Source organism: Camellia sinensis, chromosome 2 (assembly GCF_055761805.1).
Source record: "Camellia sinensis isolate YWXY chromosome 2, ASM5576180v1, whole genome shotgun sequence".
Lineage (NCBI taxonomy): Eukaryota > Viridiplantae > Streptophyta > Magnoliopsida > Ericales > Theaceae > Camellia > Camellia sinensis.
This window is the reverse complement of record NC_138962.1, coordinates 51,617,524-51,633,587: the sequence shown is the minus strand read 5'-3', so window position 1 is coordinate 51,633,587 and position 16,064 is coordinate 51,617,524. Positions and strand designations below refer to the sequence as shown.

General features: G+C 28.1%; 1 protein-coding gene across 1 annotated transcript; it reads right to left on the bottom strand.

The window, feature by feature from the left end:
- Window positions 1-988: 988 nt before the first annotated feature.
- Window positions 989-7,892, bottom strand: LOC114258562 (WAT1-related protein At1g25270). The gene is made up of 7 exons (XM_028198533.2): window positions 7,417-7,892; window positions 7,052-7,114; window positions 3,653-3,769; window positions 2,827-3,079; window positions 2,549-2,707; window positions 1,727-1,878; window positions 989-1,526 (listed from the first exon to the last, which is right to left on the bottom strand). Exons 1-7 carry the CDS (start codon window positions 7,608-7,610, stop codon window positions 1,229-1,231), a joined length of 1,236 nt encoding a protein of 411 aa, XP_028054334.1. The 5' UTR covers window positions 7,611-7,892; the 3' UTR covers window positions 989-1,228.
- Window positions 7,893-16,064: the final 8,172 nt, after the last annotated feature.

The window sequence follows — 16,064 nt, the reverse complement described above, 5'->3', positions numbered from 1 at the left end:
CAAGTCCAACCTAGTACGTGTAAATAATAAAATATGAATAATGCTTGGGACCCCCTTTTGGGGGTCACCCCCTCACCCCCTTTGCCACATGGCAGGTAGTGATTGGAGGAGCAGGAAAAAAAAGAAAAAGAAAAAGAAAATGTAACCAATGAGAGAGAGAGGGGGTCAAAGGGGGTGGGAAGAAAGGGGGGATGAATCATTGTTGATAAAATATATCCAATGATATCGACTAATTCAAAATTTATTTAAATTTAAATTATTTATTAAATAAATGAATTCCGGTCATATTTATATTTGTTTAGTAATTAAGTTGAAGTGACTCTAAAGTAAAAAATATAGTGATCACATGGATTCAGAGATAAGTAGTAAGGCAATAATGATACAGACTTCCACTATCCTTTACTTCCATTATCCCGACACACACGTGAGGATTAGTAATTGAAAAAAAAAAAAAAAAAAAAAGACCAATGACCGTCCACTGGGAGTTATGGGAGTGTCTCAATGGGGTCCCAAGCATTATACTTGAGTCCAACATGTGTTTTTTTTTTTTTAAATATATTTTAAAAACATGATTTGAGCCTTAGTAAAAAAAAGAAAAAGAAAATATTAACAAACGACTGATTATTTCTTTTTAGAGAACAAAATCTGAGTCCCCTGTTCTTTTTTAATTACTTCGAACAAATGCACCCAGTTCTTTTTCAGAGACTTTTGATTAAGAATGTTAAAGTGTATTCTTAAAGCTTATGTTACAAAAAAAATAAAATTATTGCAGGCATTTTCATGCATAATGTATATTATTTTTAAATTTCCTAACATGTACCACAACAACACATTAAAAAATAAAAAATGATGTACAAGTCCACTTTCAATCAATTATCTTCTTGACACATCATTGATCTAAAAAATAGATTTAATTTTTAGACCTAAATAACAATAATTTTAAAAAAAATTCTTTTAACTGATAATCCACCATTGCTTCTTACAAAACTCATTATAAACTAGAAAGTTATCATCCTTTATATTATATATATATATATATTATGAATTTCATTTTTGAAAATATAAAACACTTATCAGTTCAAAGAAATTGAAGAACACTATTACAAACACAACCACCAACCCTACCAAAAATGCCCAAATTTATGGGCGGTTGGGGGTGACAGTTTACACTAAAATTTCCTACAAACTTTACTATAATACTACATTAATAATTACCATGCTCCTATGTTTACACATTCACATTCACCTCTAAACTTTTATCTTGCTGTTCTTCTTTCTTGTTTATTTCTAGTATATCGACGTCTAAAGCATCATTGTAAAGAATCGAAGGACTACTTGGAATAACTGCTACAATGTCGTTGCTACTTCCATTGTTGTTTTCTGTCAAAGAAGTGACAATGATATCGATACATTCCGATTCTCGGGCACTCTTTGATGGCATCAGTTGTGTAATTCTCTTCAACTCCTTTCCTTTTCCCCACAAAACCATGTATAATCCGCACACTATCACCCCAGCTCCTATCACGCTATTATTATATGCAAATAAAATTAAAAAAAAGGTCAAACAAAACAAAAAAAGAAGCAATGTATGTCCATATATATCAAGCAAAGAATTATTTATATGACAAAGGAGATAAGATCCATGATTATTAACTTGATTTTAGTAGTATTAGCTAGTTACGGTTGTTAATAATATCATATCATTATGTATATATGTTATATATACCTTCCCAAGTGTAGCTTCTCGTCCAATAGCAATGAGCCAGCTATTGCCACAAGAACAAGCATCAGAGGACTAAAAACTGATACAAATAGTGGACCCCTCATTTGTACACACCATGCCATGAGTGTAAATGTTACTCCAGAAGCCACAATCCCCTACAATGCAAGAAAGCCAAACACATTTTACAACTGAATTGAAATTCATAATTTAGATTTACACCCACGTCTAAACTTTATCCAATCATTTCAGAGAATTTTTGTAATCACACGTGTTAAATTGTTTAATACTAGCACATCTAACAATTTAAGCTTTTAGATACATTAGTGATTAACAATTTAACATATTATTATAAAGCCAATCATAGATCTTGTATCTGAAATATAGATAATCGTATGATAAACACAAAAAATAATTTGAGAATTGAACGCATAACATGTATGAATGAAAAAGATTTTGCAAGATTTGTTAGAAGCATCAACTTTTTGAAAAATCTTTTTTTTAATGGGTGAATAAAAAAAATCTTTTTCATCTTTTGTACACATACATTCTATATATTACTATGACCATTTCCTATGTTTGTAAACTTATATATATATATATATATATAGAGATAATAACGTAATCAATCTCTTTCATAATAATTTAAACATACGTATATCTATTATTGTAGTATATAAACCACATATATAACTTATTTAGTGATCATTTTTTTTTCTTCTTTCCAATTATAGTCAATTTTTTTTTTTTTTTTTGCTGCTAAATGACGATTATAATCGTCTTTCATTTCTATGCGTGCATGTGTGCTTTTAGTACTACGATACATACCGAGTAAGAAACAACTAGTAGTCTGAGGTTCCATCCCAACTTCCATGCACTCCAGTCTCTATTCATGCAGAGTGCAAATCCAACGGCTTGGATTGCTCCCATCGTGATCATCAGAGCAGTGCTGGAGTACACACAAGGGTAGTTCCGGATCATCTTAGTCTGGCCCAATAAACAAGACACATTGAGAATAAATAACATTAGTCAAGGTCATTTGGGTAAATATTATTTATTTATTGTTATTATTATCTGTTTATTTTTATTAGTTGTTGCAAGATCACCTGAACAATCAATCCCATTGCACTAGAGAAACAACACGACACAACCAGTAAAGCTCCCAACACGTGATTACCATCATGTGTGTGTGGTGTTGCCACGTGTCCATGCTTGTGATGGAGAAGGTCAACGTTGGTTGACCAGATGTTGAGTTCTGCCCCTTTGTAGAACGTGAGCAACATAGCTCCACCTATGCACATCAATGTCCCTGCCACCTTCGCCTTACCTGTCATTGTACCCAATCCTAGCCTCTCCATCCTGTACCCAGATACCCAACATCAAACAACTATCATGCAATTCTATTTGTGTGTTATTTATCTAAAAAGAATACATATACACACACATACACACACACACATATATATATATGGAAAATTAAAATTAAATAGAATTTATAAATCAAAAAAAAACTAATTACAAATTTATAGAAAAAGCTAAGATTTTAATTTATAAAGTTTATTACTGATTTGTAATTATTTTTTGAAAATATCACTGAATTGATATTTTTCCATATATATATATATATTGATTTGCCAAAAAAAAAAAACAAACAAACAAACAAAACAAAACCTATTCATCTAGAAAATATATAAAAATAATATGACAATGTCAATTTTATAAATAAAAACAACCTTCTTGAATGTTTTATTTTAAAATAAAAAATACACATTGAATTATATTATTACATAAATTCTATTTAAATTTTTTATTTTATATGTTATTACTATAAGATTTTTTTTATCACTACACACAAAGTTAGTTTAATTCAAGAAATCAATTAGCTATATATTTGAGAGAGAGAGAGAGAGAGAGAGGGAGGGAGGGGGGTACCCGAAAGAGATGGCCAAAATGAAGGTGAAGGCGGGGATGAGATTGGTCATAGCAGCAGCAAAAGTCGCTGATGTCAAAACCAAACTCTGTGCGTATAGATTTTGTGCCATTGATCCTCTGCAATTGAAAATTATATATAACAATCAAATATTAACAAAATAACAAGTATATAAATAAAAAATTCATAACAAAAATATATTTGTAGATAATTATGTAACTCAATAGGAAGCTTTCAGTTTAAAACAAAACACTTATAAATATTTTTTTTTTTTTTTTACAATAATCTTTTAATAATAATTTAATTTCAAAATATATCATCCTTAATTATTGCATAAATATTATTGCAAAGAATTATATATATATTTTTCTGGAAATTGACATGTTGCCAAAACTTAGGTCTCATTTGGCAAGTAGTTTTTTTAGCTGAAAAATTAAAAAGTCAACAATTTATACTAAAAAGTCAAAGATTTCATTTTCGCTCTACTTTTTGTATTTCTTTTCGTAAAAAGTCAAAAAATCATTTCAAATATATTAATTTTTTTATATCATATTTTAATTAAAAAATTAAAAAATTACTAAAAAAAGGAAAATGTCTCGTAACTCAAATTTTGTGGCTCAAAAGTGGCTCAAATGGTCAAAACAACGTCGTTTTGACCATTTTTATGTTGTTCTGTACTCAAAACGACATCGTTTTAGCTATTTGAGTCACTTTTAAGTCACAAAATTTGAATTACGTAGCAATATCGCTAAAAAAAATATGTTTCGAAAGAGACCTTAACAAAAGTGACAAGTGTAAAGTGTTGAGCTTGAGTAGGCAAAAAAGATGACATAGCAGTTATGACCTACGTGCTTAAGTCAACGATCACCTGTGACCCACATTAATAGAGAGAGAGAGAGAGGAATAGACGGACGGTAGTTTTTGTAAGGTAGAACAACTACACAGACAGATTACTGTAATCTAAACCAAACCATAAATAAATAAATAAAAATACGTGTCACGTATAGCAGAACATATGGCTGTCAGTTTTTTGCAATATTTTTATTTCTTTTCAGCGGTCAGCATGTCTTGTTCCGACTAGTTCACGTACTGCTCGATTATTTTCAGTCTAATAAGAAATTAGTCACAAGTCAAAATTGAAAAATTCACGTGAAATTAATTTTTTATAACCTAATTTACTAGAAAATAAGTCATAAGTCGAAACTGAAAAATTCACGTGAAATTAATTGCTTATAACCTAATTTCAAAAACCGTTCAATGAACAATTACATGGAAAATACACCTACAAACCACTAGAAAATAAGTCATAAGTCAAAACTGAAAAATTCAAGTGAAATTAATTTCTTATGACGTAATTTCAAAAATCGTTCAATGAACAATTACATGGAGAATACACCTACAAACCACTAGGGACAATCCATGGATTAAGATGATTGTATGGCTTTGTTTAGAAAGTGGATTAACTTTTTGACTTTTTTTAGTTATTTTAGTCTGTGTTAAAAAGTTTGATTTGGGAAGGACTTTTAACTTTTTTGTGAGAGAAAAAATGTAATGATTATGAATTAGATATGATATTTTGTCTTATTAGATTAAAAAAATTATTTTATTTTTTATAAAATCAAAAAAAATCTTTAAACTCAACTTCCCAAACATAGAGTATTTGGGGAGAATATAGTGAAGTGGTATAACTTGGTAGGTAGGTATGCACTCATATATAGCGCGTGACTGGTTGTTCATCTTCCACACCTCCTATATATACAACCTTTCTTGCTCCATATAAATCCATTCACATAGGTTGATTTGAGAAATTGATTAAAAGTTAATTTTTAAAATTTTTTTATCTTTTTTTAAATAAAAAATATGTGAAATAATATAACTCAAAATGGATTAAAAATGAAAAGATGGCTTTTAAGGAGCTTCCCAAAGTGCCCCATATATAGGCATAATAATATTATATTTATGATCTCTTTGTATTATATTTATGGTCCGTTTGGTATAAACGGTGAAAAATTAATTTTCTTTTATAATTGATCAGTTTATTTTTAATACATTTCATCATTTTTAGTTGTGGTTTGGGTAGAACTTTTTTAGTTGACTTTTTTGAGTTTGGACTTTTTTAATTTGAGACTAAAAAGTTTGTTTGGGTTTGGCTTTTTAAACTTTTTTTTTCCACTTTTATAAAAAAAAAATGAAATGATTATAGTTTCGATGTGGCATTTTAACTTATTGACTTATTTATCTTATTTTATTTTTGTGATTTTTTAGTCTCAACCATAATTGTCAAACAAAGCCTGGCCTCGTTTGGCAAGTAGCTGTTTTAGCCTAAAAGTCAAAAAGTTACTAAAAAAATCAAAAAGTCTATAACTTACACCAAAAAGTCAAAAATTCCTTTTTCTCTTTACTTTTTGCACATTTTTTCATAAAAAGCCAAAAACTCACCCCAAACATACTAGTTTTTTTACCTCATATTTTAACCAAAAAGTCAAAAAGTTACTAAAATAGTCTATTCCCAAACGGAGCAAGGATCCTCTAGAGTTTTTTTTTTCTAAAGTTTCCTAGAGTGGTGTGTTGTATAGTTGAGATTTAATGACAAGTCACATCAATTTTTTAGCAATAAATCTCACCCATACAATACACCACTTTAGAAAATTTTAGGAAAAAAAAAAACTATAGAGGATCCTTGGTGTCCCAAACGAGGCCATGAAGTAGGCAATATAAGAAAATTCTATTTCTTATCAATTTTCACTGTCTCTCATCAAATTTATAAACTTAACGTAAAGAGAAAAAAAAAAATTAGGATTTGGTTTAAAAAAAATAAAAAAGACTATTAAGATATCATCTTATGTGATATATTCACAACCGTATACTAATGGAGGGTTTATGAGATCATGAATGTGTCAACACTGGATAACATACAAAACATGGCAGGAAAAAATTAGTAAGTGTGGCATTATTGTATATATATAAATGAGTAAGTTGCTGATAAAAAAAATATAAATGAGTTAGTTATATAAAAAACAAAAATATACATAACTCATATTGATTGTATTTGAACTTATCGTTTTAAAACATAATATTCTTTAAAAAAATAAATAATCATAAAAATATCACTATCATATTAATTTAGTAAATACTATAACAAAAAAATGAGCATTACTATTCAAAATCAAAAATTAGACTCAATTTTCTCAGTGACAATCAATTAAGATATTAAAAGTAACACATTCTCTCATATATTTTCTAATTATCAATTAATTATATCAACTACACATAAATCTAGAAAATGAATTTAGAAAATAGGTTTATCTATCATTTTTCTAAAATAATTTATAAAAATAATATTTCTCTATATATATAGTCAAGCATATATATATATATATATATATGTACATGCAACTTACCCAAGTAACCCGCAAAGAAAAGCTTGGCACGCCACTTTCCATGTTAACTTTGGTCTACTTTTCCTGTAATTACAAATTAACTCACATGTCAAAAACACAATATTACAACAATACATATATGTATGTGTATATAATGTGTATAAGTTTTTTTCTTTCTTCATTTCTCTTGCAGATTCATGAAATAATACAACCAACAGTAAATGAACAAAACAAAACAAATTTCCATATTTTTTAAAATAAAAAGAAAAACAAACATGTATACATATATATATATATATATATATATGTTCAAATGATCAAAACCCATCATAAAAATAAAATTTAAAAAAAAAAAAGATCAAAACCCAGAAGCGTATATAGATGACCTTTCAAGGAGGAGAGCGATAGGGACAATGAAGGCAGCAGCAAAGACAAAGCGATAGGCAATCAAGACGCTCATGCTCATTCCAATACTCGAAGCCAGTTTGTAGAATACATTGACTCCTGCCAATGCAACCTGAACCACCGCCATCATCATCGCTGGTTTCAACCCATGTATAGTATTCGCTATCTTCCCCATCTCCCTCCACCCACAATGCCAAATCTATCTCTCTATATATATAGCTATATCTATATCTATGTATGTGTATGTGTATATGTATAGCAAGAACAAGCAAGAAGATCGAGAACAGCTTCGTCTTCTCGCTTGCTTGTCTGGAATTCAATTGAAAATGAAAAAAACAAACACACAATGAATATATATATGTGTATGTGGGTAGAGAGAGAGAGAGCGAGTCAGTTGGGGAGGTCTTGAAAGAGTTAGAGAGAGAGAGAGAGGTGAATGGGGAGAGTTGTGTGGTTGAAAGAAGAGAGAGGGGGTGGTATTTATTGTAATTAAGAGTCGTGGGGTCTTGGTGTGGTGCTATTTCCCCACGTCACTGCTCGCAAGGGTAAGTTCATCGGTTGACACGTGCGAGATTGTACTCGTGGACGTCCCTCGCACCTTCTTCACTTTGCATGGCTTGTGCACGTCACACCCTACGCTTCACTCCACTATACTCATGCACTTTGCCATATGTGTAGGCTAAATCCCATTTAAATAAAAAAATAAGTACAAACACATAAAACGATTTATGTTAGTGGACTATATTTAGGCCCCGTTTGGAAAGAGATTAATTTAGTAATTTTTTAGTTATTTAGTTAAAATATGAGTTAAAAAAAATTAGTATGTTTGGGATGACTTTTTGACTTTTTACAAAAAGATGTTCAAAAAGTAGAGAGAAAAAAGAATCTTTGACTTTTTAATATAAATTATTAATTTTTGACTAATTTAATAACTTTTTGACTAAACTAAAGGATTCCGAAACAAGGCCTTAGTTCTCTATTCGATTTATGTGTTTTGATTACATTTTGGCTCTTTCCACTTTTTATTAAGAAAATGCTTGGTTGTCTTTAATGTTGAAAAACGTAGAAGAAAAATTGTATCCTAGTAGTCTATACATTTTGTTATTTATATTATATTGGTTTGTATAATTTTAATTGATTTATTTTTAATTTTTAATTTTTAATTCTGTATTAATTTGATATAATTGATTCGTTTGGGAAGTGGGTTGATTTTTTGACTTTTTTATTATTTTAGTCTAGGTTAAAAAATATCGTTGGAGATGGACTTTTTGATTTTTATGAGAGAAAAAATTTAATAATTATAGGTTAGATGTGATATTTTGTATTATTTGACTAAAAAGTCTTTTGTTTTTTTTGTTTGTGTGTGTCGCTATTTTAGCAGGAAAAAAAAAAACCTCAAATCTAACTTCCCAAACAAGCACAAAGCTGTTAAAGTTTTTCATTGAAAATTGAGTTGGTTGAAGTTAACCTATTGAGTTTTGAAAAATGTTTGAGTGGGTCCCACAGACTGATGTGATGTTTTGGCCTTAAGTTTTTTTTTTTTTGTTTAATTTCCACCTCATTAGTGGTCCATTAGTGCTCCCAAATTAATAGGATGTATCATTGTTGTTGAGTTTAGGTTTATGCTTTTATCTAAAAAATATGACACATGTCATTTATTTACGTATTTTTCATAAAAATATTAACAATTATTTTACCAAGTTAAGATAAAATTATAAATTGAGAATTAAAATCGAGTAATTTAAAATACAAGAACCAAAAACAACTAAATTATAGGAACTGCGGGGGGAAATTTTGTGATGTTTTAAGAAATTGGTAAAAAGTTAATTTTTTATTTTTTTAGTCAAAAAAAGCTAACTTTTTGGATAGTAACTAGGTAAAAAAATTAATTTTTTTAGCTGAAAAAGTTAAAAGTGAGTTTTTTGCTAGCTTGCCAAAGCAAGCTATTTATTTTGCGTTTCTAGACGATAACATCATTAGCCTCACCTTTGTTAGTCTCACTTTATTTTTTTTTAGTTTTTAATTATAATAGTTAAGTCTGTATACTTTCTTTCCTTTAGATCCGTATTAAATTTCTTACTGAAAATTATCATGTGACAATCACATGAGTCATTTTTACGGACAATTTTTTTTTTTTTTGCTTTTTAATTTCTTTTATATATTTTTAATAATATTCTCTCACTGTTGTATTTTTCCTAAATTAATTACAAAAGAGTGATCGGTACTGATGTTTTAAAAAGAGTAGTGTTACACAAATAAAAAATTCATACATATTGATGTGATTCATTGTGAACCTTTCATTTCAAAACAAAATATCACTGAAGATTTTTTTTATTTACAATAGTGACATTATCACATAACTCTTATCAAATTTTTGTTCAAATTTTATGTACAGTTAGAATTTTCATTTTAGAAAAACTAATAGATAGAGGAATATAGCAAAAAAAATTATATAGAAAAGTAGAACATAGAAAAATAAATTTACAGTTTTGCCTTGAGAGGCCCCTGATATTTTCCGTTAATAAATTTAACACTAAATTAACGAAATTATTATATTATAATTTGACTAAAATATAAAAATTAATTATTACGATTAAAAATTAAATTTAATGTAAAATGAGGAGTGGAAATTATAATTTATCCCACATATATGGAATTTAGCAATGCTAGGTATCATGAAAAATCTTTCATGAAAATAATCATGAAAGCTTTGTAACCTTTGGATTATATTTAAAATAAAATACCACACACTAATCAAGGTAGGGGTGGGCGCGGGTCGGTTGCGGCCATGGAACCTCCAATCCGCCATCCGTCCACCAGATTGGCGGATTGAAGAAAATCAATCCGCATCCGTCCGTCAATCCGACGGATGTGAATTGAGCGGATTGGCGGTTTGGCGAATGGATGCGAATCGGTTTGGCAGTTTAAAATTTTATAAATTTTTAACATAATTCAACTTGTGTACTTCCTCAAAAAAAAAAAAAAAAAAAAAAAGTATTATAGTCAATGACTTAAAAAAGTATTACAATCGTTGTATGCATCATCCAAAAAAAGAAAGTTTGAAATTTTAGAATATCAGAATCACTGCAAGCCTCATCCACATATTATAATCACAACATGATTCATCCACATAAAGTATTACAATATGTAGTTCTTAAAATATAAAAGCAATTCAAACCACCAAAACTATGAACAGAGCAGTAGGAGAGATTGTATGTCTCTGTATTGTTACATCTATATATATTTTTGAAAACAAAACCAACCAGCATATATCATATTTTCTATTTATTATTTTTAGAGTTAGATTTAAAAACCAAAAAATATAGATAAATAATACGTTTATTTTTTTCAATTCAAAAAATATATTCAAGTTAAAAACTTTTTTTCAACAGAATATTTAAAATCTTTTTCAATTGAAAACACAAAATCTTATAAATTACTAAAGGTGCTCGCGGTTTGACGGTTTGGTTGCGGTCAAAGGAATCTCAAATCTGCCATCCGTCCGCCAAATTGGCGGATTAGAGAAAATCAATCCACAACCGTTCGCTCGTCATCACGCATCTGTTCAAAATGCGGCGGATCGATTCGGTTCGATCGATTTTGACGGATAAATATATCCGCTACTCACTCCTAAATCAAGATAATTTAAGAATCATAACTTTTTCATAATCATTTTCATAAAAAAAAAATTTGATGATGCTTAACTTTTCTCTATAGAATTAAGTGTTTATATCGTGGCAAACACGTGCGAAGAGTAAATGCAAGTGTGCATTACAGTTCCTAATAGCCAGAAAAAAGTGGAGAAGCGAATTTAATGCAAAGAACCACGTGGACGGTGGGGATGGCTGGAGTGATATCAGCTGTGATGGGTCGGCACCCGGGTTAGTGGGGAGTGAGGTGTACTCAGATGACTTGTGAAAGAAGGGCTCCTTTGTAACGTTCCTTCAAAGCTGTAAGCCAATTTTGTGTTGGCTTTTTCTTGATGGTTGTGGTGTGTCTAATAAAGCAATTAAGGGTCCATTTTAGAAGTAACCAACCAAAAATAAATAATTAATTAATTAATTAATTTTTTACTTTTAATTTATTTTGAATTATATTATTTTTCATATTTTTTACACACAAAAAGAAAAAATAAATCAAAAAAAATTAAAAAGTCAACTTTTAACCAACTTTCCAAATCACTCCTAAACAAATCCATTGTATGATGTACTTCAGATGTCCATCTTATTATGGCCTCATTTAGAAAGTTAATTATTTTAGTTAATTTTTTAATTATTTTAATTTGATTAAAAAATTGTGTTTAAAAAAGATTGATATTTTTTTTAATTAATTTGATAGTTGTAGGAGAAAAATTAAAATGATTATAAATTGAATGTAATATTTTGTCTTATTGATCATTTTAACCTATTTTATCCTTATTGACTATTTTAGTCTAATTAAAAAAATTATGTTTGAGAAGATAGTTAGTATTTAACCTATTTTATCATTATTAACTATTTTAGTTTGATTAAAAAAAATTGTTTGGGAAGATATTTATTTATTTATTTTTTGTAATTAACTTGATAGTTGTATGGAGAAAAAAAAAAGGCAAACTAATTATAGGTTGAATATGATATTTTATTTTATTGATCATTTTAAGGGTTCGTTTGGCATGAAAGTTTGGTTTGGGTTGGAGCTATTTTAGCCACAAAATAAGCTAAAAAGTTAATAAGATAAAATGTCATATCCAAACCATAATCATTTCATTTTTTTCTCTGACAAAAGTCAAAAAAGTCAAAAAGTTTATCTCAAACCAGACTTTTTAGCCCCCAGGCTAAAATAACCAAAAATTCAAAAAGTCAACCCACATCCCAAAACGAATGCTAACTTATTTTATTTTTATTGACTATTTTAGTTTAATTAAAAAAATTGTATTTGGGAAGATAATTAGTATTTTAACCTATTTTATCTTTATTGACTATTTTAGTCTAATTAAAAAAATTGTTTTTGAAAAGATAGCTTCTTTTTTTTGATTATTTTATTCCAAATATTCCTTCCCCAAGGCCTTGTTTGGGAAATTGACTATTTTAGTTTTTGGCTATTTTAGGGTTTGTTTGGCATGAAGGTTTGGGTTGGGTTGGGCTGGGGCTATTTAGTCACAAAAAAATAAAATAGGTTTTTTAGTTAAATAAGACAAAATATCACATCCAAACCATAATCATTTCATTTTTTCTCTAACAAAAGTCAAAAAGATCAAAAAGCTCATCCCAAATGAGGCTAGCCCTAGGCTAAAATAACCAAAAAGCGAAAAAACCAAAACACCAACCTACATCCCAAATGAAGGCTTAGTAAACTAAAATAGTTGTGTTTGGAAATATGGTTAATTTTTTTTGTAGTTTGATGCGATATTTGTAAGAGAAAAAGTGAACTGATTATAGATTTGATGTGACATTTTGTCTTATCAACTATTTTAGCTTGTGTTATCTTTCTATGTTATTTTAGTCCAAAAAATCAAAAAAGTTTCTTTCCAAACACCCTATTTCATCTCAAGATTATGCACTCGTTTGGCATGAGGCTACGGGACTAAAATAATAAAAAAAAACAAAATAAGTTAAAAAGTTAATAAGATAAAATGTCACATCCAAACATATAATCATTTTATTTTTTCTCTTACAAAAATTGAAAAAAATCAAAAAAATTCATTCCAAATAATTTTTTTTAGTTAAAATAACTAAAAAATTAAAAAGGTAACTCACATCTTCAACCAACCTATTTGTTCACTTTTTGCTCCCCCTCCTTTGGCACTTATTTTCAATTTTAGTAGTAACTTTTTTCAATTAGATATGGTTTGGTTTTGGAAGTGCTATTTTTAGTAATTTTTTGATTTTTTTATGAAAATATAAAATAAAAAAATTAATATATCTATAAATAACTTTTTTTATATATAAAAAGACGTGTATAAAATAATATATATATATATATATAAATGAATCTTTAACCTTTTTATATGAGTTGAAAACATTTTAATTTTTAATTTTTTTTTACTTTTTAACTAAATACTAATTATTCAAATGAGTCCAGAAATGGGTCTCGTGCATGTGTACGAACAGTTTTTTTTTTTTTTAACAAAAGAATACCGTTAGTACAACTTAAAACCATCGTTTGGGAAAAATTAATGAGTGGTGATTCATCTCACTAATTTTTGGATCACTAATAGCTCTAATGAGTTTAAAAAAAAAATCCAAGTCAAAACATCACACCACTTTGGTGGGAGCCACTGTGCCACATCATTAGTGATGCTCTGGAGCTCCCAATTTGCTCTAAAACATTAGTCGGACTTTTTAACTAATTTGATTGGTTAAGGAGTGTTTTAGAAAAATAGTTAAAAGTTAGCTTTTGATTTTTAATTAAGTTTTTTAATTTTTTAAGAAAGTCATTTGAAAAATTGATAAAAAGTTGTTTTTTGAATTTTTAACTTAGGGATGGTTTGGCATAACCTATTTTAATCCATCTTTTTATCTTTTTATCTTTTTGGGTCACATCAATCAACATCTCCTCTCTACTTTTCTATACATTTTTTTATAAAAAGTCAAAAAATATACTTATTTAGGACATCTCAAGCCACCCCTTAATATTTATTTATGCTGTCACATCATAATCAAATGATCAAAATTCCCTCACACATTTTAGAAAATAATTACTTTCACCCATGTTGCTCATTTAAACATTATGGAGTGTATAACTGTAATTTTACATGTAGTTTTTAGCTACCTTCCCAAATAGTTTGATGGCAAAAAAATCATTTTAACTTTTTTGGCCCAAGTTGCAAAACGTAACTTTTTTCTTTGGTTCCCAAATGGAGCCTAAATCAGCTCCGTTTGGAAAAATTTTTAATTTTTTTATTTTGCTTGAATGTGATGGTTATGAGAGAAAAAGTAAAATAATTATGATTTGAATGTGACATTTTATCTTATTTATTTATTTATTTATTTTCGACTTATTTAGTCAATTTAACTCTTGTCAAACAAGGTTTTGTGTTCAATAATTGTTCATAAGTTAGTTAACAAAACCCTCCCCAAAAGGTACAACTATTTGAACATTTCACTTTAAATTAAGATAAATTATCAATAGGTTTTAATGGTTGAATTTAATTCTTATTAAGTCCTATTGAAAATAAGTCAGTAAAATCGTCATTAAAAGTAATTTTTTGTGACATTTTTTGCATATGTCGTTGAAAATTGATAATTAGTTACTTTTTTTGTCATAATTTTTAAAAATTATCGCTGAAACTTATAATTAGTAACTATTTTTTGTGATGAATTTTTTTAAACTGTCGCTAAAAGTTAAAAATTAGTGACTTTTTTGTGATGATTTTTTTAAAGTGTCGTTAAAACTTATTATTAGTGACATTTTTAATGACAAAATTTTCAAACTGTCGCTAAAAATTAACAATTAGTGACGATTTTTAATAGTGTTTAATAAAAAATATCATTAATTATCATAGGACATATTGGACAATAAATTCACTTATTAGAATCTACACGTAAATTTTTCTTAAATTAACTAGCTCATCCTCTTCCTTTTTTAATTTTTAACTTTTTTATTTATTTTTTCCATATTTGTACCTTTTCGATTGGAAATGATTTAGTTATTACAAATCAATTAACAATCAGAATCAAATTAAGTAAATAAATAAATAAATTATTATCAAAATCAGTAGCACGTTTGTTCTACATATAGTGTTGGAGAATCAAGTTAGTTACTTTTTGTTTTTAGTTAAAATAGTGAGTAAATCAATAGATTTTAATTTCATTAAACTAGGGGTATTTAGGATGATTTAAATAAATATATTTTTTATTTTTTATAAAAATATGTATAAAAAAATAGAGAGATAATGTGATAAAAATAAATATACTTATCTAAATAAATGCACTTATATAAGTTATGCTACACACTCCAATCAAATTAGTTATTTTAATATTGGTGGTTTCGACTTAACAAAGTAATTACTGGTTTTGGCTTGTCAATCATTAAAAAAATATTATTTTTAATATTTTAAAATTAATTGTGTTGAGTTTGTAAAATATAATTCTAAATTAAAGTGATAGAGAAATAATAAAGTTTGTGGAAGAGTGTATTTACAAAAAATATATAGCCAAAATAATAATTAAAAAAATAAATTTTGAATTAAAATATAACAAAATTTTAATTAATTTGATAGAAATGTTTATAGAAGATTTATTTTAGCGAAGTCCTCTAAAACGTGCACTCATACCTCTCTCTAGTCATAAACTCAATATCTATCAAAAGAAAGTGACACTGACAATTTGAGAAATGTTATAAAAATAATAATAATGAAGGGCATGCGGGTCATGGTAGCGTGCATAACGCACTAGCCTGTTATGTGAAAGAGTAGGATTTAAATTCTAGGTCATAAGATAAATATGTTATATTTTGATCGTGATTCTGTCTGTGATTCTACCTCTTATTATTGGAAGTGGATGAGGTCTATTGTGGTAGCGTGGATAACGTACCAGCCTTTCATATGGAAGAGTAGGGCTCGAATCCTGGAGACACAAATTTCGTAAGATAAATATGCTATATTCTAATCGTGACTCTGCCACTTGTTGTAGGAAGTTGGTGAGGTCTA